This window comes from Alligator sinensis, unplaced genomic scaffold, assembly GCF_000455745.1.
Source record: "Alligator sinensis unplaced genomic scaffold, ASM45574v1 scaffold505_1, whole genome shotgun sequence".
Taxonomy (NCBI): Eukaryota; Metazoa; Chordata; order Crocodylia; family Alligatoridae; genus Alligator; species Alligator sinensis.
The window spans coordinates 1,891,230-1,918,739 of NW_005841940.1; the positions used below are offsets into that span (position 1 = coordinate 1,891,230).

At 39.0% G+C, this 27,510-nt stretch overlaps 1 protein-coding gene across 8 annotated transcripts in view; it reads left to right on the forward strand.

Moving 5' to 3' along the window:
* The window catches only part of SPECC1L (sperm antigen with calponin homology and coiled-coil domains 1 like), a 118,738-nt gene that overhangs the window by 66,952 nt on the left and 24,276 nt on the right, over window positions 1–27,510 (forward strand). For 4 of the 8 annotated variants that reach the window (XM_025199335.1, XM_025199334.1, XM_025199338.1 and 1 more), the window contains 4 exons: window positions 4,888–4,971; window positions 8,003–8,159; window positions 12,119–12,166; window positions 13,146–13,248. In XM_025199335.1, coding sequence (XP_025055120.1) covers window positions 4,888–4,971; window positions 8,003–8,159; window positions 12,119–12,166; window positions 13,146–13,248 — 392 coding nt within the window. Of the gene's footprint in view, window positions 1–4,887; window positions 4,972–8,002; window positions 8,160–12,118; window positions 12,167–13,145; window positions 13,249–27,510 lie in introns of those variants that run through there. The other 4 variants (XR_003093132.1, XM_014518138.2, XM_025199339.1 and 1 more) reach the window with 2 other exon arrangements.

Here is a 27,510-nt window from a genome sequence, read left to right on the forward strand (position 1 = left end):
GTTTCCCGGTGCCTTCTTCATCCTCCCTATATATTTGAAAAAGGACTTTTTATTATCTTTGATCTTGGACGCTAGTCCTAGCTCTATGTCTGCCTTAGCTTTCCTAACAGCCCCCCTACAGGCCCAAGCAGTGGAGGTATACTCTTCTTTGGAGATAGCCCCCCCCTCCACCGGGTGTACGCTGCCTTTTTGACAACCAGGCATTCCCGGACATCCTTGGTGAGCCAGGGAGGCTTTTGGGCACTCTTGTCCCCCTTGCTTTTTGTTGGGATTGTCACCCCTTGGGCCCTTAGTATCGTCTCCTTAAGGAACGACCACTCATCTTGGGCACTGAGTTCCCCTGCCCTCGAGAACCCCAGTGCCTCTCCCACCAATCTCCTCAACTCGTTGAAGTTGGCCCTCTTGAAGTCTAGGGCTAATGCCTTGCTGCAGGCCCTTGACACCCTGCGCTGGATGATGAATTCCAGCAAGCAATGATCGCTATCACCCAGGTGGTCAAGGACCTGGAGCCCCCTTACCAGATCATCGCCTGTGGCCAGGACCAGGTCCAACAGGGACCTGGTCCCATGTATATAGTTTGATTGTAGTTGCAGGTCTCCTGAGCCCTGACCTGATTCTGCAGAGAAACCTTTTGGAGTTTTTATTTGCCACGGCCAATATTTTCTGTAGTTTTGCTTAGTTAAATTTTACAAGCTGTCTGTAGAAAATAGAGTAATTCTTTCATCTGAAATAGTCAGTCCATAATAGCAGCTTGTTTACAAGTGATAGAGAGAGAAGTTCTTGAGAGAACATGTAATGAAGAATATTCTTATGTGCAGGTGTGAAAGCCTGGTCCCACCAGATTTAGATTCAGAATTCGCCAAGGAATTCAAAAAAATGACGAGTTTATTCTATAATGAGCACACTGTGTGCAATTCTCTGCAAAACCAAAGAACTGTAATCCTGTGGAATCAGAAGCAGGATTTCTTGCAAAATCCCTATACTCCTGTAGCTCTCCCTCTGCTGTTTTTGTGCTGTCCCTCATGCCTGGTATTTCTGCCCTGAATTTGCACCAAAGATGCAGTGTTGCCTGTGCTAGTGAGGCTGAGGAGGGGTGTGAAGAATTCTTAGGGTCAGATGGGGTTCCAGACTATGTTAAACTGTATTTGTTAAATACTGTCTAATTAAAGTTGACTAGCAATTGGAATATAGGATCTCTTTACAAAAGACTCAACATCACCTCCCCTTTTAGCTAACACCTAGAAAAAATGCAGCGTGGGCATTTTTCTGTTGTGTCATGATTAGTGTCCTCTTGACACCGTAAGAGCATTCCTATAAAGTACAGATCAAGACAAGATGGGCCAGATCTTCAGCTATTATAAATCGGTATAGTTCAATGGTTCTTAACCTCTCTAGTGCAGGCGCTGGATGAATGGAATAAAGCTGGTCTGCAAGCTGAATCTGGCCAGAAAACCAACCCCATGTGCTGGGTCTGGGGTATGACCTGGCCCAATCTGGCACCATGTCATCTAGCTCATGAGACTCCCCACAGGACAAAGCATCTAGAGCAGGGGCGGGCAATTATTTTGGGTGGAGGGCCGCTTACTGAGTTTTGTCAAGTCATCAAGGGCCACATGACAGGCAGCCAGGGGCAGATAAATATTAATTTTATGAATTTTTTTAGGGGACCCATGGGCCGGATAGAATGGCCTGATGGGCCGCATCCAGCCCACCCCTGATCTAGAGGCAGGGGAGCAGTGGCGCTGTTAATTGCCACTGTGCTGCCACTGCTCCCCCACCACCAAATTTCCACACCTGTGAGGAGCCCCACAGTCCAGATGACTTGCCTCTGCAGGCCAGATTTGGGCTTTGGGTTGTACTTTAAGCACCATTGGTATAGCCAATTTACTGGACCTCAGCCAATTATGTAAGCTAAGGATCTGGCCTGGTGTCTGTAATACAAAAAAAAAAAAAAAAAAGCAGTAAATGCTTTCTGGGAAAAATCAGAGCAACATTTTTTTCTTTTGTAATTTACCTTCAAGTGCAATTAGAGAGTTCCTGTTTATAAATAGGTACAGGAAGCTGTAAGTGGGCATCTTTTTTTGTATGTGATAACAAGCTGAGTTTACCAGTTGAGTTACCTGTTCCATGAATGTGCAGCAGACAGCTTATAAAAGTCTGTGCTTATGCAGCTGGCATCTGCTGTTACAGTGTGATAATTGCTTCTTTCATTTTCAGTCTGATTTTTCACCTTTAATCCAACAGAGTTCTAACGTTTCAGTGTCAGCAATCTTGTTGATTACAATAATTACAATTCATAGTATATAAAATATTATCCACTAAATTAGTATCTCAGCTAGTTTGAACAGTGGAAGTACTTCCTTACTGTAAAAATAGGCCTTCTCCCATCAAGCATCTAACATAATGTAATTTATGTTTCTATACAGGTTTGTTTCTGAATGGGGATAACTTAAAATGATATTCCCATTATATTACCTTGTTTCATTTGTTATCCCAGGGGTTTGTAATTTCTTGAAATGGCTGTTTCTGTGAGTAGGATACTGAGCAACATTTGTCTTTGATAAATCACTGGGGTGCCTTTTGAGGTTGTTGTGCCCAGGAATAAGTCTTGCAAGGCTAGTGAGCTCAGGTTTTTTTACATCCTACATACATCTATCAAAGTATACAGGCTATAAATAGGGCCAAAATATTGTGAGGTCAAATGCAAAGATAAGCCAAGATGACATTCATGACACAATGGTATGCTGCTTCCTCCTGAGGACTAGATAAGGTATAAAATGATACCTTGTGTATCTTATGATAGGTTTATTCTTATTTTAGTTTCAGTATATAAGGTGCTCTGTTGTATGTAAATAAGTTTCATTTTTTTTTGCTATTTTGTCAGTGTTTTATGTAATGGCTCTTCAGCAACAAGACAGAAAACTGGATTAAAGTTAAAAGTGTTGCTTTTTCCAAATCCTAATATTTCCCTGTTTTGGTAACTTTGTTTTGTCCGTCAAAACTCTGTTCACAATATGCCCTTCCTGTAAGAATAAATTGCTATCGTATTCTGGGTGTAACGCTCTGATTTATGTCTGTTTGGGGGTTTTTTTCTAGATGTTTTTTTAAGATAATCCCCATGTGACTCCAAGCTATATACTTCCTCTCAGCTGAGAAAATATCAGGCCCAGACCTCAGAAATTCCTCTCCCACCCCAGTCGTGTGTCGTTCTCTTCCCCCCCCCCCCCCCCCAAAAAAAAAAAGATGACACTTTACAGCACTTAACATATACCAGATTTCCTTTTTGCTTTTGTTGATTGCATATTGCGGTTATTCGCTCAATGCAGCAAGGGGCTAATTTTTTTAGAATACTTTTCAATGTTAGTAATATTAATATATGTTGTCAAGAAGATATTTCAGGACTTTAAATTGTAATAATACAAAAAATAAGACTTAAGAACATTTCTGTGTTGAAAGTAATCTGAAGGACCTGTTACCTGCCAAGACCTGTTTTCAGGATTCTTTGTTTCTCCTGCAAGTGTTAATACCCTTATCTCACATACAGTTGTTCATAAAGGAGACAGCATTCTTTATGCTGTTTTATGTGGCTTATGTGATCACCTAATACAGGAGAAATACAGAATTCTGAACCTTGGAAAAAAGACAGGTAAGAAATCTGTTTATTTTTTTAGATATGCATACTTAGATTAGTTTTGACTTGTGTTCTTTATCTACCAATAAATTCTGTCAGTGAGCTAGGACCTTATACATTTGTTTGTATTTTAGTATTGTGCATTCTTATTTGCAAATTATTGCCTTGGGATAATTTTATTTTTAATTACCTTACAAACACTTAACCATATGCCTTATGTAAAAATGTTAAATGGCGTAAAGGATATTGATTAAAATATAATTTTATAATATGAATGTTAAATCTGAATTGATCCTTATATTGATATAAGAATCCATTTTATTGGAGATTTTTTTAAAAGAAAACTAAATTTCTTTGCACTGACTGTGGGCAGAGCTAATCTCCCAACACTTTTAACATAGCAGCAGCTTCTAGCTGTTATATATGGAAGGTAAAAATGATGATAGAAAATTTTGCTACAAACATGTTTGGTTTGAACTCTACACAGAATGACAGAAATCCGCCTGAATTGCACATGACTTGGAGCAGTGGTGCTCAACCTCTTTGCCCCAAAGGCCAGACACGTGGTGTGGGGCCTGTCAGCAGGCTGGATCTGGCCTTGGACTACCACTGTCTGGACCCACACACACAGATCAGGCTCCATGGCACCCCGATCAGCCTCCTTGCCTGTGCCACCCCAATTGGCTCTGCACTGCTTTGATCAGCCCCACATGTCCAATCTAGCAAGCAAGGTCATGTTATCTGGTCTACCAGGCTCCCCTTGGGTCCAGAAATTTGGGAGCAACAGAATAGCGATTAACACTGTCGCTATTTCCCACCCCCCCTCCCTCCCGACACCACATTTTTGGACCAGTGGGGAGCTCTGCAGGCTGGATGACATGGCTCCATAGGCTAGATCTGGATAACAGGCTGGAGGTTGAGCACCCTTGACTTAGGCTATCTTTGTGCTAAAAAGGAATTTCTTGCCAAGCTTATTGTTAAATGAATCAACAGATTATAGCAGCCATGTCCGAAGAAAAGGTTTAAGGGAGTAGAGTTTAAAGGATCATGAAATTTTCCATGGTGAACTTTTTACGGCAAAAAAAAGTATGAACTTTATTTAGCCTTCCTCCTAGATTGACATACAATCAGTTAGTTGTTTGTCTCAACAAGATAAATGAACCCATTCTGTAATTCGTAAATGGTATCACAGCTTCTTCACTGATCACAACTGAAATAATGTATTAGTAAATTTTTACTACTCTTCCTTTGTCTAGAACATTTGTTGAGGACATCCTCTACCAGCAGACCAGCCTCGTTGCCAAGAGTACCTGCTATGGAAAGTGCCAAATCTATCTCAGGTAAATCTGCATATGGCTGCTAAATAAAAACTTGGGGTGCACCAATAGAGATTTTGGGGGGCCAATACCAATAGCCAGTTTTTAAGGAGGCATATCGGCCAATACTGATCAGATTTCCGATACAGCTGTGTCCAGCAGGTATGTGTGCTGTGGTGGAAGGGGAGGGAAGTCAGGGGGCAGATCAAGGCCCCCACAGTGAGAGAGGGAGTGGGGTTGGGGCAGGCGCTGCCCAGTTGGGTCAGAGTGGGGTGCGGGACAGAGCTGTGGCTCATCTGGGGGGCGCGGGGGTGGGGCACCCTCCCAGTGACATCTGCAGCGGCGGGAGCTGCCCCCCCTCCCCCGGACAGGCTGTGCTTCTCACTGCCTGTGTGCTGCGCAACAGCTGCGCACACATATGGGCATTTATCAGCCAAATTATCCACCACATTAGGCTGATTTCCGATAGTCAGTTTTCTTTTTATCAGTACCGATCTGATATCGGACCGATGTATTGGTGCACCTCTAATAAAAACAGGAACCTTCTGATTCCAGTACTGTAGTAACGTGACCAAGCTACTGCTTCTAGAGAGAATGTGGGGAAGTGGTTGTGTCCAGGCATTCACTTTCCAGTTTTGAATGTTTTCCAACATCTGTGCTTAGTATTGCAAGGCATCAGGGTGATACTAGGCCTAATGGTAAAATGTTCTTATGACCTGTCAGATTCAAACAAAACCAAACAACTTAACTCTGTGGAATCACTTCGTTCTATGGCATAGTTGCATGAAAACATGTGCACCAAAATACTTGCCTTGATGGCTTATCTACAGCCATCCAGTAGTTGGCTGTATCTAAAAAAAAGAAAAAAGCTATAACTTTTCTTCTTGGTGTTGCACATAATTTTGCCTTGCAAGATGCCTTAGAAAAAAAAAAAAAAGCAGCAATGGTACACTCCCATTTTTGCCTTATCAGGGGGTCAGTTTGCCTTTGATAAGTGCAAAATAATGTGTTGAGATTTTTTCTATTGAAAAGGATTCCATCTAATTTATACGCTTAAAATGAGGATATAAACAAATGTAATAATCGTATCAATATCAAATCATGCAAGTGTAAGCTGTTGCAATGTAACAGTTACATCTTCATGCACTTGTACTGATGTAGTTGTAACAAAATCATTGCAGGGTTAACCCTGTCTCGCTGAGTCACACTTGCAGAGATGTAGTTGATTTTGTGTTGCTACAGGAGCAAACAGATATAACAACACATCTGTGCTTCTGATTGGCAGCTGCTTCTTCACTTTTAGAGCAGTTGAACATTTGCTTTTGTCCGTAGCCCAAGACTGCTACTTTTTGTAGTAGAATGTTATCGACTAATTTATAAAATGAAATGGTTATTACGAGACATTTAAACAGACCCTTTTACAAGCCACCTCACAAAACTTTTACCATACTACAGGGTAAAGAGTGACCACAGTAAAGCCTTTTTAAAATATGCTGCCACAACTGAAAAATATTTGCATGGGCTGCCAGTAAGTGTCAAGGTTAGTTCATACTGAAAATTAACTCCACTCTTATTTGGGTTAAAAGACCCCTACGTTTTAAAAAACAGTTAAATTCTAGAGCCTAAATATACAACTAAATCATGTATATATTTACTAAATTACAGTGGAAAGCTTTAAAACAAGTCTTCCCTGGGAAGTGTATGACATGAATATTGCAACATTTAGAACCTAAAAATATTTAAAATAAACAAAGTATTTCTCAGTTAATCAGCTCTTACTGTCAAAGTTGAGGGAAATTCTGAAAAACAAGGAAATAGTATATAAGTAGTAAAAAGCGTGGGTTTTTTTTTAAGTTCTCAATCTTAGTTATGCAAGTAAGAACATGTTTCAATCGGGATTTTAAACTGTTACCAGTTTCTGAAATACTTTTATATCCAAATTTATGGTGTTTTTTGTAACCAAAACTCACCACTTATTCATTTATTTGAACTTTTTAAGTTTTAAGACGGGAAAAACATTACTACACAACCATTCCAAGCTTTGATGTACATTCAGAATGTGGGGCTGGTATTAGTGTCTAAACGGTGAATCTGGTAAATCAGAGTAGTTTTTTCTCTAGAATGTGTTTGATTAGTCCTGGGTCATTTTTTAATTGGCAACATTTTCATCAGGAAAATTTAATGCTATCTAAATTTGTTCCAGGCACCTTTCATTGTTAATTGGAATCACTTTCTAACTTTTGATAAGGCCAGCTGTCACAGCTGATAGGATTTCTTTTTCATATCACCTGCTAACTTTCACCCAGGTGTCTGTGTTTTTTGTTAAACGTTCAATATTTGAAAAGGGCTTTATAAAAATAAAATTAGAAAGCTTAGCACAGCTTAGCACTGGAACCACTTAGACAGGAAGAAAGCCAAATGGTTTCATTTTATATAAGCATTGTCTTCCTCGAGAGATCCCCTTACTGTCAGTTAGGGGTGGCATTAGAGCAGGGATTCTCAACCAGGAAGCTTCAGCACCATAGGATGCTGTGAAATGTTTTTGCGGCACTGCAGGGTGCCATACAATGTTAGCACTGTTAAGTGAATCATGTTTTCACACATGATGAAAGCAGAGATTTCAAATAGGAAATCATAGTGCTAAAAATATTCTGAACTGTTTTGATCTTTCTGAGTTCTTTGGAACAGAAAAATTGGTCTACTATTTTTCTGCATTCAAAAAATGAGTGAAAATGAAGTTCTGGCATTTTCCAAGGGGTTCCACAAGTCCATTCAGGAAGCTTTCATTGCTTCAAATGGAATTTTACCCTAGAAAATAATGGTAATTTGAGAAAGTTATTCCCTTCCTGAAATCCCTTTTGCCATTTAATTCTTGCAATTTCACACTCTTGAGGTCTAGCCTTGTATATTTCTTGATGTACAAGCTGCGGTATGTATTTTAAGGGGAGAACTGGGGGTTGAGCTTTCAGGAGAAAGTGCATAACAAACACTAGGAACCTGCTTCGGTGGATTTTTCTTTATAAATGATAACCTTGTGGGTATTTTTACTGTTCAGTGTCACGACGAAGCAGCGAAGAAATCAAGCGAGACATTAATGCACCTGATGGAGCATCTCCAGCCTCTCTCATGGCGATGGGTACCACCTCACCACAACTTTCCCTCTCTTCCTCTCCCACAGCATCTGTCACCCCCACAACACGAAGCCGAATAAGGTATAACTTCATTATTCAGTACATCATTAAACCAGTATTAACTTTGCAGCTGGCAAATACTATACTTAATATGAATATTATTTCACTCTGGCAGTCAACAAACAGGACTGACAATGATCCATGCTCTTCAATAACCTGTGCAACTTATTACCAACATGTTAAACTCAGCTAGGAGACCAGGTGCCTAGTGCAGATCAGCGAGCTGTGTTGTCATATGCATAGAGTACAAAATCAGGTTTAACAAGTTAGTTGTGGCATTCTGTACCCCACTCATTTTCAAGTTAGTTTATGGCCTGCATACCATATAGAGCAGGGGTTTTCAACCTTTTTGGGTCAGTGTACCCCCAGCTGCGGAGCAATGTACCCCTGGTGGCCAGACGCAGAGCTGGGGGGTTGGGAGGAGGAGGGTGGGGGTGCGCAGCCAAAGAGAGAGATCTCCACTACAAGGTATTCATAGCCTCCTGACCAGCCATAAACGAATAAGAGCTGAATGAATAAGAGCTCCACCAGTGTTCCCTACCTAAATCAAATTGTAATTTTTTTAACAAATGCCTGGGTACTCCTCCTGTCAAAGGACAGTCATAAGCCATCCTGCTGATGGTGGCCAACTAGCAGGCTAAGGAATAGCTGGTTTCATATTAAATATCCCAGAGAGAATATTTTCACTTCTCTAATATCTTCTGTTCAATGACCTCAAAATATTTTACGTGTATTAGGCACCTATACACGATCAGCAGGGCTGCTCCAATCCACTGTCATTACAGCGTGTTGGAGCAGACTCAACTAATTGAGTTAGCTGGAACACGGTTATTACTGCACTTCAGCAGACTCCAGCATCTCACGTATCAGCATCCCCACTGCTGAAAAATGGCAGCAGGGGCACTTTAAAATTTGTTCAATGAGTTTTAGTTAAGGCACCCCACCGTCATTTTTTAGCACGGGGATGCTGATACACGAGACGCTCCGAGACTTCAATTAGAGCAGCTCTTGGAGCCGCTCTAATTAAAGAGCCCCCTCCCAGAGCACATGTATGAACACCCACTGAGCCTCATGTCACTGATGTGGGTAAATTCTAGTTTCACAGATTAGAAAGCGGTGCACCAAGTTTAAATGATTTTTCCTGAGATCATCTGACACTGTAGCTTATCAGCAGTGCTCTTGTATGCCAGAAAATTAAACCCGTAATATTCTGAGCCATTGGGAATTATAAAAATCACATTATAAAATTAAGAGAGTGTTTGCAGCTCTGGATATTATTCAAAACAATGGTTTCGCTTCAATTAAGTGAGACATACTTCAGTATAATGCTTTTATGTAGTCTTAAGTCTGTGGACTGGGTTGATGCATTATTTTGCAGGTAATGTACAACTAGCACTTCAAGAAACCTCTGGTTGATATCTGGTCCCACTAGGAGTTAAAAAAAAAAAAAAAAAAAAAGTGAATTTTATGTAAATTTAAACTCTTAATACCAGCAGGGTGTGTAAACCTGAGATTGTAACAGAAGTATGAAATTTTGAATGAGCCATAAATGGAGAACGATCTCTGCAGTTGGTAACTTCTCTGCCTGCATGAAGTAAAGAGTTGTTCACTGTAGGAAGAAAAATTGTTACCATTAGAAGAGTGGGTTGATCAGTGTGTGGGGAAAGTAGGGCAGGGAGAAGAATTACTTCTTGGGAATAGTCCCTGGATAATCTTTTGTTGGGCTTTTTAATATGCTCTGTGGTTTGCAAAAGTTTACAACAGTGTGTAAAATAAGTTATTAAAGAAAATAAATCTCTGCCAACCTGTCCAGTAAATGCAGGCACACCCCTGTTCTGCAAGCTGAAGCCATAAATCAGTTCTTACATTTTAGAAGACAGCTGACCTAATATATTCACTTATAAGATTTATATCAATCACAAACCATTTTTCATTGTCTCCATACTATTCATTTTAATTTGTTTCCTTCAATGCTGTTTTCATAACAATAAGAACATGATATAAACCATGTGCCTTACTGGAATTTGGGAACAGTCTGTACAGTTCCCTCATGGCTACACAGCATGTGTAGCATGAAGGGAGAGAACTTAAATTCAAGTTCTAGTATGCCCTCACAAATCTTTAGGAGTTAAGTGTCTCCATTATCTTTTTCTTAAACTAAGGTGATGATGTATATTTTTTTTTTATTCTAATCTAAATACAAGATTCCCAAATTTGTTCATTTAATTGGTTTTTAAATTAACTTGGAAGTCTGGGCAGTTAAAGCATATGTACATTGAAGAGATATAAGCCAAGGTAAATTCCTTAAGACTTCAGTCTAGCTACATGGTGCCTACCAGGTTAAATATGATCTATCGTTCAATGTTTTTTCTTTTTTTTTTTTTTTATAATGCTGTATTTTTAAAAGTCTCTAAAGTAATTCTCTGTTTAAGCCAAAATACACTACTGAATTTACCTAAATCCAAGACAACTCTGAGTTTAAGACAACTCCCCAATAATCAGATTATACATAGAAAAATTATAAATTAGTTTATAATTTTCCATGTATAGAAACTAATTAATTATTGAAGGATTGTTTTAAATATTTCCCCTTCACTGCCACAGCAGGGCAAGCAGGTGGCAGTGGGGTGCAAAAGCTACAGCGGGGTAGGCAGTGGCTAGGAGGACTCTGACCTCCAAGCCTGGGTTGGGGCTGGAGTCAGAGCCGCAGCAGCTGCCTGTGCCCTCTCTTGCCCCCTCCCCCACTTTCCCCCGCACTCCTCCTGCTTGTTTTCTGCTCCAAGACAAGGACCTTTTCCCCCTATGTTAAATGGGGGAGGGAGGGAGTGGGGGACAGGATGATTCATCTTGGATTTGAGTAAATATGGTAATTTATTTTCTGTTTCCCTCATGTGCAGTTGTAAGGAAAAGCCTGAAAAGAATCAAAACCGTAATGGCAGAATTTTAGGAATGTGGGCTAGACCCCAAGTTCAGGCCTCATTTCAATATTGGAATGTTTATGAAGGTAGTAAGATTTTTAAAAATAATATTTAATTTAACTTAGATTTACCAGATCTATTTAGAGATCTGCCAAGTCAGTATAGCTACTGATGGCTACTTTGAAGAATGTGCAACTCCTCTGCACTGCAGCCAATCCGTGGTCTGTTACTGCTTGCAATTTAACGACATTCCTTTCAGATGCATTCTGTCAGCTGCATCCTTATTCCCCTGTTATTTCATTTATTGAACTTATTTTTAATAGCTGACAACAGATGGCATTTGAGCCACCTAGTTTTGAGCAACTCTGAAATGTTGCCAACTTCAATCAGGACTTCATATGACAGCAAAAAGGTGTGATTATATTAACTATATTTAATTAGACTCTAGGAACTAATCTTTTTCATCTGGCACATGGAGTTAAATTAAACATGGGTCATGTAGAACGATCATTAGTGCTGAGGTGACAGTATGTGCACACAAAGAAATACAAGTTCCAGTAATAACCCCCCCCCCCAAGGTTTGTGAAATCTATGCCTATAGTTTGCAAGAGTTGTTGCACTGGAGCACTTATTTTCTTTTGGAATTGAATTGATTGGCTGTAAAGGGCTTAAAACCAGAGAATAAGTAATTAGTATAAACTAGCTGCTTATAGAATGAAGGTATCCAGAGGGGTACATTTTTATGATGCTGGCAGAGGGACCTAAGAATCTGTATAGAATGATTAATCTGTATAGAATTATTTAAAAATTGGGAAATAAAGAACCCTCCACTACAGGGAAAACTCAGAGTTAATTGATGTTTTTTTTGTTTGGGTGCCCCTCCCCCTCTTCCTGTGGCACGTCTGTACCAAAATTGGCTGTTTCTGAGTGTAAAATGCTTTGTAGAAAAGGTCCAAACAGAGAACATTAGGGTTAACTGCATAGACCTATTGGAGTATCTCTATTTTTACTCAAGCTACATAAAACGTCATATCTAGACCTTTTTGTTGTACTTCATTTTAGTGCCTGCAGAAAGACATGCCTCAGTCACACTACCACAAGGGTGTTAATGTGAGTAATTAATCTAAGAGTTAATATTTTGAACAGTTTGACTATTAAAACCTAACATTGAAATTGTTAATGCAAAATTGTAGTATGCATTCACCAACCCAGTTACACTTCCTCCCTCTGCCTTTCATCATAGGGAAAGTAATTGTTTTCTTAATCAGCCTTCCCCTTCTCCCTCAATCCAGCTTTTTACTGGCTAAATAGACAAATATGACTGCACAAGGATACTTGTATTCTTATTTGTCTTAATCAGAATGGTACACAAGATCATTATTGATGGGTTTGAATCTGTTATCTTAGCATATTTTATTGAGACCTGATCAATGTTTCATTACAATCAATATTGCCTGCATATGAAGTAAATGAGTGAGACTGTCCTTGATCCCTTCTTTTGAAAACTCCAGATATGGGGGCAGACAGTCTCTTAGCAATAACTTTGTCCTAACAGTGTTCCAAGTTACTGCTCTTTCAAGGTGACATTGCTAATCAAATGAGATGCAAAAGAGATACCATCAGTTTGGGTTTTTTTAAACAAAATAAAGTTGTTTGCATTAGCTTATAGTTCAAGCTGGAACATATTGTGTCCTGAGCATGTTAGCTTAATGTTATACGTTTTAGAAGAAGCCCTATTTGTATGCAGAGCCCTAGAAAAGAGGTTTAATTTAAAAATAATTAAGTAAATGGTAAGTGATTAGCACCAGTGGTGATAACTCTCAAAGATCTTAGTATGATCGCATTCAAATTTTTGTTCCGAATGGACAATAGGTGAAGTGACTGCCAGCAAATCAGCTGATTTGATCTTGCCTAACAGAGAAAACTATGTGGGTTTAATTGGGCATATTCCATCCCTTAACTGGCATGCTGTGCCTTATTCCTGTCATTGAGAGAAAGGTACTCACCTTGTTCAAATGGAAAAGAAAAACTTGCAGAAGGGAGCATGGTATCAAACCTTGCTGTTCTTTTTCTCCCCTTCTATTCTTAGGGAAGAAAGGAAAGACCCTTTATCTGCCCTGGCAAGAGAATATGGAGGCTCCAAAAGAAATGCCTTGCTGAAGTGGTGCCAGAAGAAAACAGAAGGATATCAGGTAACTGCAGACTGTTTAATGTAGCACACACACAGCTGCAACACATAAGTCTGCCAGTGGCATAAACCAGACTGCTCCACAGTTCACTGCATAGATCGCGATGAAACTGGTATGTGCTGTACTTTCTTGCAGGAACACATGCTACAAGTCCTAACCAAACTAGCATTAATAGTTACTTAGTCACTTTTTTGCATAGTGCAAATGTTTTTCTTAGAGGGGCAGCTCACCTCCCATTGAAGCAAGGCACTTGAAAATAATCAGCCTACAGTTTACACATTTGAAACATGGATACAAAATTAACATTTTAAGGCAAAGGTTTTCCAAATATTCCATCAAGATTAACACAAATGCATTTGTTAGAGTGTTGAAAACTAAGAAGTTATTAATATGAATTTGTCTGTTTGAGTGTTTCAGGATGTTGCCACTTAACCGTAATGTTTATAGGGATGGATTTTTCTTTCTCTTTTGCAAGACGCAGTCTTGCGCACACTGTACTTGGCTTTCTACCACATTTTCAAATTTCTTTTCAGTTTGTCTAAATATTATCAGAACGTGAAAGAACTAACAAGATAGCTATTCAAAGTTCTTCTGTGATTACATTATTTTTTTCCAAAGAATAGTGGCTTCAGCAATGTGAACCAGGATGTTAATAGTCTAGGCATGATGTATTTGTTTGGTTAACATGTATTGAAAGTGTTTGGAATTCCCAACACAGACCTCGGTTTAAAACCTTTCCTTTTTCAATGACTTCAAGCTCACAATACAGGAGGAAGCTGAAAGCCACAAAACAGGATGGTTGACCATCCATAGGAAAAGTCATCTTTCGGTACAATGGAGAAGCTTGTGCTATAAGCCCCAGGTGCCCCTCCCCCTCTTCCTGTGGCACGTCTGTACCAAAATTGGCTGTTTCTGAGTGTAAAATGCTTTGTAGAAAAGGTCCTTCCTTTCTCCACTTTCTTTTTTAAAAATGCAGGATGTTACATCTTTCACTGTAAATTGTGTAAGTCTAAATAGGAAAATATCTGAACCTCCTTAAACGAACGATGCATCTGGCAGTTTCCTTAACTCATCAGGACAACATTATAGAAAGTATTCAATAGCTTTCCTTCTCTGGCCATTCTCTTGTTTATGTTGATTAGCTGCTTATGATCAATCTTCATAGACCCTTGTAACTGCTAATAGAAAGGGGGGAGCAGCTGACAGCTAATGTACTTGCTTCCCTGACAGCTATTACGTGACTTTCTGCATGTGCTGCTGCTGCAGGACCCTAACATGTCATGTCTCTGAGCCTTACAAGCCTTATTTTAAAGGCATAAACTTGCGCTATTAGGCTATATTAAGTTAGGTTTCGCAGAAGAATGCTATTGTTTAGACATCCACATTTATCATTTGCCTTTAAATTAGTTGTATAGCATTATTTGTTTTCAAGATCCCACACAAATTCAATTCTGTTCTACGTGAGTGTTGTTGTAATGCTATACATGTATCCTCAATTGTTCTCATTATGAATACAGATTATCCAGCTTTTTGACATCTCAAGTGCATTATTAATTTACAAAATAATTATTAGGGCTTCTGTTGGATACCAAACCTTCATAAAGTTTTGTTTTATTTTGACTTCATATGAAGTGAAGAACATTATGTGGTAAATATGAAGATGAGTAATAGATTGATACAGTAAAACAGTATAAAAAACCTCTAAAAGAAGAACATGTCACATTCCTATTATTTTATATAGTTATGATATTGCTCATCTTTGAGCAGAAACTTTCCCTCTGCTGGGATTTTTTTTTGTTTCTGTACTTCAAGAAAATCAGACTTTGCATATGTCCCTTAATCTCGATATTTACAAATTGATACCTTTGCATAATATATTCAAAACGGAAGGAAACTTAATTTTCATTGGTGGGAGCTGAAAGAAACCTGAAAAAAAAAGATTTGAAGAAAAGGAAAATGTAACACAGAACTAGAACAAATACACATCTATCAAAAAAAGTAGTGTTGTATTTAGGAAAGGAAACCCCTGGCTCTCCTGTTAGAATTAAAAATGCATAGACACTGCCTGGAACGTCACTTAGAAGCAAACGCAGAAAATGCTTCAAGTGGTTCATGAAAAGAGCGGGGAGCCCTGAAGTATTTGCAAAAGGCTGTTCATAAGGCAGGTGATTTCATGCCTATATTGTCCTGTCTCTGATGTCTGTTCTTGTTATTGAGTGCTAGTTCCCTTCCATCACTGGTTACCCCCTTAAAACTACTTGTACATCAGGAACCATCTTTTTGAGGCTCTAATAGATCTAATTACTCTGTGTATGCTAACATGTTTTAAAGAAAATAATTCACCCAATGGTCTCCTGGTTTGACTAATGTAAAAAATGTAAATACCACATCAGGAACTTCCAGGCATGACAAAATGGCCACAGATGGACAAGTGTACGGGCTGGGGTATGTAGCCTACAAATTGAGGTGGCAACGGACTTTCAATTGTTCAAAGGTGCCCAGAAATGTTAAAAATAACTGTCTAGGTTAACCAAAAGATGACACACTTTTCAGTAACATACTCCAGGCTTTGTAGGTTGCAGGGAAACAAAAAACACTTTTCAGAATCATTCAATCTAGATTTTAAACTATCCCAAAAGATTTAAACCCAGATTTATCACATAACAAAAACCTTCTACCACTTTTATCATGATTATCTTTCTGCTTTCATCCCAGCTGTATTGTCTCAAATTATACCATTTCCTATTGCAAAGCCAGAGCATGGCAGTTTGTTATAATTAGATCAGACCATAGTCTTAGTCTGAAAACTCTTCTGCTATATTTCTGATTATGCCTGAAGAATCAAAATCTTGGTCTTGGTCTTCTGATTTTTAACTTTATATTGTTGCACTAAGAAGTTAACATACAAAAGAGAGGAGAACTTCTGGTTCCTTGGTGACCAGTTAACCCATTGGCACATCAATGAGAGTAAGCATTCAAAACTTGTCAATCCATATTTTTTTTTAGTATATCTTTTTGCCACTTCAGCATGGAGAGGTTTTTTTAGTCCATCATCCCTGTGGTCAGTATTATACTTCTTCAGTCTCACTCTTGCACCTTTTATTCAGAAATGACTTTCTTTTTGAAACAGCTGTTTTTTTTTTCATTCAATACATATTGGCCAGAGTCTTGCAGATTTGTGAACTGATTGCCTGTACCAAGAGCAAGAATTGAAAAATGTAGTTATTCATTTATATACTACTACAGCTGCTTGCTTATGGTAGAAGGGGTAGGCCCACACAATGGCTTATTTTGGAATTGTTTTAGCTCTGGAGATCCTGGAATTGTTTGTTCCATTAGAGATAGAAAAAGGTTGCATTTCTGGGTGTGTTTAAACTGTTGAATGTTTAATCAGACAAAAATAGCTAGATAGTCTTAATCCCTTTTATTTTTATGTAAAGTGCCCATAGATGAGTTGTGGCCTGCAGATAACATGACACCCGATAAGAACAAAATTCTCTAGTCAGGCCCCCCTTTAGCAGCCAGCAGCACACAATCAAGTACTGATCTTCTCAAAGGCTAGATGAATTGATTGAGCCTCACAGTTTTCCCTTAAGTGTTAATTTGAACTAAAAGTGATATTTCATATTAGGGAAGTTAAGGTACTTCATACCCTTGAGATTTGTGAAGTTTCTGGGCTGACTGCTTGCTGTTACAAAATATATATTTTATCAGATAGAAGATGAGGTGGAAGAGAAATAATTCTCAAATTATTTTTGAGAATTTTCTTTTCAAGCATTTTTTAACCCTTTAGGACAAAGTAAACACCACAGTTAGTGACAGATAAAAACTAAAAAATAACCAAATGGTATAAAATGAAATATTTAAGTAAAAAATGATGGTGGAAAAGTTTTACAATAGTAAAACTTCTCTCTCCTCCTCTTTTTTTATAACGCATTACGATGCATTTTTAATCTCAGTATTCTGCTTCACGCATTGTGCAACTTGTTGGAGCCTACTCAACAAGAAAGTAATATACTCATTGAATAGAAGTAAAAACTGAACAGCTCTTATGCACAGAGCCTCTGACCCTTGTGTAGAATGTATTATTTTATTCTGGAATTTCTTTTAATAGAATGAACAGCATACTATTACTGCATCCAAAACAATGAAAATAATGGAACATAGTTACTTAATGCAAAAAATGGCATGACTGCTTCTCCCTGATGAGTTGCCGTCTGATAGTTGGATATATGTGCAGTTTACAGAATACTCATGTGTCAGACCTGTCCCTTGAAACTTAGCTTCAACACAATGCCCGGGGTTTGTTAAGGGAGAGAATTGCAGATTGATGTAAAGGAAAAAAAATTGAATAACACGTTTTTGTCTAGAACGAACCCAGAGGAGCAAGAGCGTTACCTATGAATACAGAGTTGACCAACATAAATATATCTTAAATTGAGCACTAATGAACTTCAGATTGCTTGGACAGAGCAATTGCTTTAAAAGGGTGAGATTTTCCAAAGCCTGTAGTAACTTGGGAGCAGAAGTCCCATTGACTTGCAGATAGAGATGTAAAATAACTAGGATTTGATTACATGCAGGTGTTCTTCATAATTTAATCTTTTAATTCAAACAGTATACAAAGCCAAATACAGGATTTTCTACAAAGAAAGACTCATCCTGGCTCCTCTAAAAACATGCAGTGTCATTAAATTGAGGCATTAAATCCCAGATAATTTGAAAGTAGAAAACAGTCCACTCCAGCTGACATGTAGCAGTCAACCCTAGCTATAATATAATTATTTACATATTAAGTGTACAAGTAATGAATCTAAAAAAGGATGAAGGAGTGTGCATTTCATGTTAAAATGAAGAGGACTACTAAATAGGATAGCTAAATAGGATCTTTATCAATGGCAGATTTGCTGAACAGAAATAAATGTATTCAATGTTTTTTGGATGTAAAAGACTTTACTTATAGAAACTTTATGCAAAAAAAGTGATAGTTAAGCCCTTGCAAGGAAAGATTTATAACTTTTCTCACAGCTTTTGGAGTTTACTTCCTCATTTAAAGAATTATGCAAATTCTTACCATAATCATAGTATTATACAGCACAAGGTTTTTTATAGAGTAAACAGAATGTTTCTTCCTCAGGGATAGTGGTATGCAGATATTTAATCTTATTTGAAGGGATGGAAAGGTTGAGCAATTTACAGCCAGTCATCAATACGGCTTCCTATTTTTCAACTGGATCTTTTCAGAAACGTCACTTATTTAAAATTACAGACAAAAGCCACTTGTAATAATTCTTGCTTCTCTCCTACATCGCAATGATTAATTATTACAGGTATGAAGGTTACTAGAGAGCAGTCTTTATGCTGTATTTCTATGAAGTCTTGCAAGGTAAATGGAATTGAATTAAAGTATTGATAGAAGACCTCAAAGAGAATGCCAAGATGCTGCAAGAAATGGACTGTATTTATATTGGTCTATATACAGTTTTGAAGAATGGTAATACTGCTTGGAGAAGCCATCTTTCAGATGATTTATTTACAAGAAAGGCCTTGTCCATTTGCATTTGCCCAAGATCTTATAACATTTTCTTAAATACCAGATCTGATGAATGGCATTTTGTCCTTCAGTTTCAAATAAAAAAGATTTCTCTCCTCCCCCCCCCCCCCCCCGGCGCGCACTGTTTTTATGGTTTTCCCTCATAGTTGCTTGAAGCAGCAGTGAAGTGGCTGGGCCCCCAGGGCAAAAGGAAGTGGCTGCTTACAGTTGCCACAACAAATGCACAGCTGCCAGCAGTGGCTGCTTTTTTTAACCCTCCCTTACCCTTCACCCTCCCCACCCCTGCCAGTTATGCCTCTAGTTTAAAATAAGGGATTAATAATCTCGGTATATATTTCTGGGTGATTCTTAGAAGGGAATCAGAGACGCATTTAATTGTGCATTCACATAATGAAGTGAGTCTTGGGAACATGCTAATTAGCCTAAACCCTCATCTAAATTACTGGAAATATGTAGCAGAGATTACAGAAGAGGTTATTGTCTAACTAGGGTAATTAGGATTCAGAGGATAACAGGTGAGGTACATAAGTCCAGAAGTATCTGCTAAAAATTTGACAGTGGCTGTATGTGCTGTGAATTAATTGATGTCACCATGACAACTTTAATGGTCCTTACTCTTGAATTTAAACTTCTAACTTAATATCTATTAAAATATTTTATATCTAACTTTTAACGGGACTGTAAGTAACTTTAAGCACAAAAGAGTACCTGGAAGCGGCTTCAGTTTGTAAGTCCACACTATGTTAAATCTTGCGTATGTCACTTGCTACAAAGCTGTTTAGGTACAGAAAATAATAAGCAATATATAGATTTATTTAAGGCACCTTATCAAGAAAGCATGCAGATAGAGCATAACAATTATTAACATTCATTTGTTGCCACTAGACAAAAATGGAGGGAAAATGTTGTCTCACGGATATTGTCTGTCTAAAGCAGATGTTGTGACCCACTGGCAAAATTTACAAGAAAACCATTTGGATGTTTCAATGGACTGAGTAGTTTCCTGTTTGAAAGAAATTCCTTTTAATGCTAAATTTAGCAGCTGTTTGAAAAGCATTCCCAGAATCTTCTTCCACAAGCATTTTTTCTGAATTTTTTGTAGTCTCTTAAAATTGAGAGCACATTTCATAATTATTCTCAGGAGACTAGCATCTTTAAGAGGAACGGTAACTGATCTGATGCATACCAGTCAGTCTGCTTCATCTCACTGCATATTCCAGTAGCTTTGAGATTAATATATTACTGTACAAATAATATGGAAAGATGCAGCATAACAGCTTTGGGCAGGGGGCTGGACTCGATGATCTTCCGAGGTCCCTTCCAGCCCTAATGTCTATGAATCTATGAACAAAAGGAGAAAGGAATAGGTACTTTGTACGTATGTACTTAAATTAAAGTTTTAAACTACATCTAGACATACTGACTTGTCTAATGTTGAGCTTCCATGTGTATTTGTATTTATTAATACTGATTAAGTTATTTCAATGCATATTTTTAAAACCTTAAACAACTATCAGAAACCTGGGAAATATTATTGCAGTTAGTGGCATTAGTCAAAGAAAGCGCACAGATTTGTTTAACATTGCCTCCCCACACACGCAAACATATATTGTCCTTCACCTATAGAGTATCAAGGATATTTACTATAGACTTTCATAGATTTCATAGACGTTAGGGCTGGAAGGGACCTCAGAAGATCATTGAGTCTAGCCCGCTGCCCCAGGGGCAGGAGGTCAGCAGGGGTCATAGGATCCCAGCAAGATAAACATCCAAATGTCTCTTGAAGGCGTTCAAAGTGGGTGCTTGAACCACCTCTGGTGGCAGCCTATTCCAAACCTTAGGGGCTTGGACAGTAAAGAAGTTCTTCATTATGTCCAGCCTGAAACAGTCATGGAGGAGTTTGTGACCGTTCGACCTCGTCATTCCTTGGGGCATGCTGGTGAACAGAAGTTCCCCCAGATCCTGGTGAACACCCCTTATAAACTTATAGGCAGCCACCAGATCACCCCTGAGCCTGCGCTTTTCCAGGCTGAAGAGTCCCTTAGCTCTCAGTCTCTCATCATAAGATCTGTTTTCCTGACCTCTGATCATGCGCATGGCTCTCCTCTGGACTGTCGAGCTTCTCCACATCCTCTTTGAATTGTGGAGCCCAAAACTGGACACAGTACTCCAGCTGCTTTAAAACTTTAAGTTTTATCACTTGCTTTTGGTCTCTGTCCAACAAAAAGTAAGCTGTGCATTGCATCTTTTCATTGAAGAGCTTTAATTTTAAGATGTCTGGAAATCATTTAGTAACTGGATAATTTTCTAACAGGTAATGCTGAATACCATGAATACCTCACAGGTTTGGGCCCTATATTAAATTTTGGCAAGGACTGCCTTCAGAATGCTTTGTGAAGGAAACAGTGACATTCTTTGTAGATTGCATGGGCTATAAAGAAGGTGTTAGACTGTATTCAGTCACTGTGCTATTAATATTGAAGCATTCTTGGTTTTATGGTTGCTGGTTAAAGGAAACTGGCTAGATAAGAGCATGAGTTCCTGACTTTCTCTCGGTATTGCTCAGAGGTAGAGTTAAATTGGGTTCAAGTGCCACATAGGCCTAACAGAGCTTGAACTGTTGAGTTTTTCATGTTACTTCACTTGGTTGTATTTACTGAAGTTAGCATTGTGCACTCACAGCTGTCCCCATACTATACTAATGGTTTTGAAGAAAAAACTTTAGTTTGGGTTTTTGAAATGGTCATAGATGAAGAGAGAGAGCCTGTTTCTGCCAACGTATAGAGTTCTGACTCAGCAGAATAAGGGCATGTTTACAAGGTTGCCATCCCTTGCCATACCCAGAAGTGCTGTCATGAAGCATGCCTTACCCATTTGCTCTGCTTGTTATGCACATAGTCTTGGAAATGAGGCAATGTACCCACCTTAGCATGGCTCTGGGTATGCATACAATTACTCCATGGTGACTACATGATCTAATTTCAGGTATTTAACACATGCAAAGTGGAGCAAGCAGGTGTGGAATTTTTCAAGGTGGCGATGGAGGCAAGTCCTTTGTGATGCACAGTTGGAGGCATTTCCCCTTCAGTTGTTGACCATCCAGTCTTATACAGTCCCTATTACCAATGCTCTACTTTATGGAAACAGGGCAAACAAATAATAATTTACATAGCCAGTAAAGTGGACAAACATTTAATAAGTTGCATTAAATGTTCCCCATTCATCAATCAAAATATTATTGCTTTCTGTTCTGGCATGCACACACTTCCGTGTGATGACTCAGTCCTTCATTTTTTTTTTGTTTCATCCCATTTTATGCCAGAAAATTAAGTCTTTGGAGGTTTTCCAAAGGATATAAGATTTGACATATTAATTTTGTTTAAATATTATTTCTACTGTCATAACTGCATTTAACCCGAGCTTGTCTGGGCCTATTTAAATGGGTAGGGTATTCCAAGTATGGAGGCAATCCCTTCTGAAGATGCAACTTGTCTTTTGTGTTGTTAATTATGGTTAATGGTTACTGCATATTCTATAAATGTTCTTATGACAACAGAGTGTAGATAATGAATCTAGACTTACTAACATTGCTGGTAATCCTGTTATGCTACATAGGCTTTTGTTTAAGTTCCTTGATTTTTGGGAACGAATCCCAAAACCTGGTGCATTTATCTTGCTAATCAAACACAGAATTATAAATTGCATTGGTGCTGTTCTTAATTCCATAACCAAAGAGCTAGTTTTTTGCAAGTTTAGGACTATTCATCAGTCTTGCTTGTTGGTCATCGCATCAGGTATCACATCAGCAGTGTAATTTGACCATGAAGAGATACATGTGTGTAATACCAGACTAAACACATCTTGAAAATAATCTTGAAAAATTGTGACAATAGCATGACAGATTAATATGTCCTCAAGTAGGCTGTACAGAAGGAACCTACCAAAAAGGGCTGTACAACACGACCATAATGGGGTAAGGTGTATAAGCTAATTGAACTTACTCTTTAAAACTGTCAGTAAATAAGAGTAGTTTTTAAAATGTGAAATTAGATCATATTCTAAATTGTTCTACTTTCAGAATAGCAAAGAATGGGGGAGGGGAATGGAAGCTAAAACTTAGGGCTTTATACAAATAAAGCTTACGGCTTTATACAAGTAAAAATATTCTGGTCTTAAATAACTTTCCTTGGCCCTGGCTGGCTGACTTATTGAAGTATTCAGATGACCAAAACTTATCTTTTCTCATCTCAAGTTATGGGGCTTTTGTAAAAAAGTTATTGAAAATGGTGCAAAGGAGGAAAGACACACTTCCTTTTTTCTGTTTTTAGTTGGATTCTAATGTAAGAGCTGTCAGACCTGTTTTGTTTAATTAGGACAAAACTTAAAGCAAAGTATGAAGTTGTCTCATTGCCCATAACTGCCTGAAGTATTAAAAACTTTAAAAGATTTCTTGAAAGGAGAAACTCCTTTCATTTTTGTTTTGCCTGAATTGAATATAGAAAGTATTCAGAACAAAAATGCCAGTGGGACAATTAATTTTCAATGGTGAAAAGTTAGCCTAACATGAATTTTGGTTTGCAATTTGCCTTCCTCTCCATCAGTTCATCCAATATCTGCTACCAAAGCAACTGGGACTGCTGGGGACCCAAACATTTCGTGAAATGTTTTTGGTGTTCCCCTCCCCTCTCCCCTCCTCTGTGTCAGCTTAAATTGAGGGATTGAGAGCTAACTAACCCCCACTCAGAGTCTGGATAACTGTTTGCATTGACTGCGGAAGTGTGATTTTTTGCAGTAACCCCCATTGTAAGACTGGACATGCAAAGCAGACCAATTTTAGGGCTAGTTGTCAGGTTTTTTTTTTCCTGTTAGTCCTCACAACAAAGATCAGTAATAGTCACTTCCTACCTGGAGCCTGAAACACACCTGGCTATAGCAGAATCTGGTATTAGCATCGGAGGTAGTCCCTACTGTAAGTAGCACCAAGGTAAGAGGAGAGGGGAAGAAGTTTTAAAGAAGGTAATCCCCAGGAGTCCAAGGGACAGTGCTGCAAAGGGCATGGGGGAAATGAAATGCAGCTCCGGATGGTATGCAGGATTGATTAAGCTAGCGAGCTGTGAAGTATGGTACCTTTCCACCAGCATTGTCAATATGGATGTATAGAAGGAATCTGGAAAGGAAACCAGAAAACAGACTATACCAAGCAAATTGTTCATGAAAGAACGAAAATTCCTTCCTAATCTGTGTATTATGCTATAAAGCGTTAGATTTTGATTTTCTTTCATCTAAATGTACATTGTAGATAAAAGTCCATGAAGTTGCTGAGGCTGTATGGCATTACTGGCTAATAAGAACAAAGTGTTTGTTAGTCCGTAGGGGATTAGACCTCCACCACTAGTAAAACATTTCTGCTTTGGTCTTTAAATAAAGCATTGGGCTCCATTGCTCTGTCACTGTCTTCCAGGAGCTAGCTGAAAGGGATGTTTGCTAGAAACCTGTGGTCAGAATTGTCCCAAGTAACTGAAATCCAACTTGGCTTGTATCAAGTGGTTTTAACAAAAGTCAGCAAAAGTTAAAGATAGAAAAACTGAATTAGTTCAAGCAACAAGGTCTGCTTATATGACCCAAAGGCTGTGTTGAGATCACGTCTGGTAAACAAGAGGTGTGAGGCTATAAGTTAATAGATAAAAATTAACACTTTGGATATTTAGACTGAATTGGTGAACGAAATAGAGGTGATGGGCTGTGCTGACCCCTTCCCTGTTGGAGGTCCTTAATTTGATGCCAAGACACTGAAAGGAGTAAACTTTGCTATTGTGGTCACTCTTTTGTTCAACTCTTCCCTGTAGTACTATATAATCCTCCTTAATACTGTTGGACCTTCGTTTTGATCCTCAGAGATGTCTCGAACCACTGTAAACCACAGAGAGGGACCCAGATGATAGTGCATCCACTGGCTTGGGATAAATCCTGAACACTACCTGAAATGACCCCACACTGTTTAACATCTTCATCAGTGACTTGGACAAGGGGGTGGAAAGCATGCTGTCCAAATTTGCTGATGACACTAAGATGTGAGGCGAGATGGACACACTTGAAGGGAGAGAGAGGCTGCAACTAGTTTTAGACAGACTACAAAAGTGGGCAGATGAGAATAGGATGGGGTTCATTGTAGACAAATGCAGGGTGCTGCACCTTGGGAGAAGGAATCCACAGCATGCATACAGGCTGGGGAGTTCCCTTCTTGATAGCACAGAGGCGGAAAGGGATCTTGGAGTCATTATTGACTCCAAGATGAACATGAGCCGCCAATGCCAGCCCACAGCCAGCAAGGCCAGCCATACCTTGTCATGCATCCAAAGGTGCATCTCAAGCTGGTCCAGAGAGGTGCTACTCCCCGTCTATGCGACTTTGGTCAGGCTGCAGTTTGAGTACTGCATCCAGTACTGGGCGCTGCACTTCAAAAGGGATGTGGCCAGCCTGGAGAGGGTTCAGAGGAGGGCCACCTGCTTGACTTGAGGCCCTACGAGGAGAGACTGAGGGACCTGTACCTGTTCAGCCTCAGAGGAGGCTGAGGCGGAACCTAGTGGCTGCCTACAAGCTCATCAGGGGCGATCAACAGCAAATAGACAGAGCTCTTTTCTCCCCAGCACCACTTGGGGTGACAAGGAACAATGGTAATAAGCTGATGGAGAATAGGTTTAGGTCAGAGATCAGAAGGCAATATTTTACGGTTAGGGTGGCCAAAATCTGGAACCAACTTCCCAGGGAAGTGGTCCTCGCCCCTACCTTGTGCAAATTCAAGAGGAGGTTGGATGATCACCTGTCTGGGGTCTTGTGAACCCAGCATTCATTCCTGCCTGTGGCAGGGGGTCAGGCTAGATGATCTATTCAGGTCCCTCCTGACCCTAGCTACTATGAAACTATGAGAAGTGTTTATGCTTTCACCTATGCTCTGCTAAGACCTTTTCCTTCTCTATTTTTCTTATTTCTTCTTTCATCCAAGTTAGTTATCGAGACTGCATCTTTCAGTACACTGGTGTGAATCTCACCAGAGAGGTAAATAAAGGTAGTCTTAATCTAACTTTTATAATTTTCCCAGATCTCAAAGCAGCCAGTTGCATAGTATACAAGGTGAAAGTGATAGTAATGGAAACAAAAGTTGCCTTTTCTGTCTTTGCTCTTATTTTGTGTGCATCTGCCATGATTCTTCAGAGGAGCAGAATCGAACTTCAATAACAGTAGCTCCAGCCCATCTCAAATACCTCCTTTTCTCCAAAAGTCTGTTATGCTAATTAAAAGACTATTGCTAAAATTAAAGCTCTACTTCAATGCTTTAGCTGTGTTGCTGTCTTGTCTATATCTTTAATAAAAGGTTTAGAATTAATTTTAATGGTTACTGTTTGGCATTGGGTTAAGTATAGGTCCCTATACTTGAAACCCCAAACCCTATCTAATTGTTTAATGTGTGGTGGTGGGCCTTTTGAGCCAGATCCAGAGAACTAGCTGATGCACACCTTATTCCTTCAAACAACCTATAGGATCTAGCAGTCAAGTGAGACTAGACAGCTCTGGATATGTACTCTGAGGACATAGGTCAGCCCATTTCATTCTTGCTTCCTAGCTGCACATTAGAAACCAGGTGATAGATTTCAGGTGTGGTGCTAGCCAGTAGCACTAGAGATATTATTTAAGATCAGGTTCATAGAGAAAGATAATCTGTCCTTTTTGCAATTACATAAGATTCCATGTTAATTTAGAGCAGGAAGAGAAATGAGGGAGGTGGGTTAGTCTGAGGAGTATATCACCTTTTGGTTCAGTTTTTGAACTGTGTGAATCTATTTCGTATGCATTTGAGAGAGGTTTTTAAATAATTCATTTGCTTTATATAACCATTAAAATATGTTCAGTTAAGGCAACAGGTTATTCTGTATTTCATACTTGTTGGAGCAATTTCTTTTCTCCCTCTGTATAATTGAACCATAAGACCCTTCATTTTAGTCAGCATGCCGCTGCTTTGCCATTGTAGTTTGACAGACACTAACTCGCATTCGAAATGCTTGACGTGATTGAGTGTGAAAACCCCAAACCTGTCTGCTAGAAGCTTTTAACATGCTTATGGGCTTAAACAGTTTGACCTCTTTACCATTTTCCCCCATATCTTTGCCTCCAAGTCAAAATTTTCACAAATCCATAACTTACGTATGTTCTTTCATTTTGGGGATATAGCATTGCATCTCCTACAGGCAGCTGCAACAGCAGGTTTTGTGAAGAATGCATCCGTTTTTTCATGAGCAGTGTCCTCCCCAGTTCAAGTAACTCCTAGATATCATTTTAACTGCATTGGAAAATGGCTAATTTCTAAAAATGGAAAATGTATTACATTTGTACATTTGACCTGTGGCCCTCTTGCCATACTTCCTATAGAGTACGTTCATCTCTGACAGTGCTTAGTTTTCATTTGATAGCTTGCCAGAAAACTCACTTCTGCTTATTGCTTTAATACCCATAATCTAAAACAGTAGTTTCAAATTGTCTTTCAGTGAGACTCCTCTTAATATAGCCAGATATAGGCACCTGTAATGAAGAGGAAATGCTATGGAAGCTTTTAGGCTCACACTTCTACTGTGGTTGCTTAACAGTTTAATTCATAGATTCATAGATGTTAGGGTCGGAAGGGACCTCAATAGATCATCGAGTCCGACCCCCTGCAT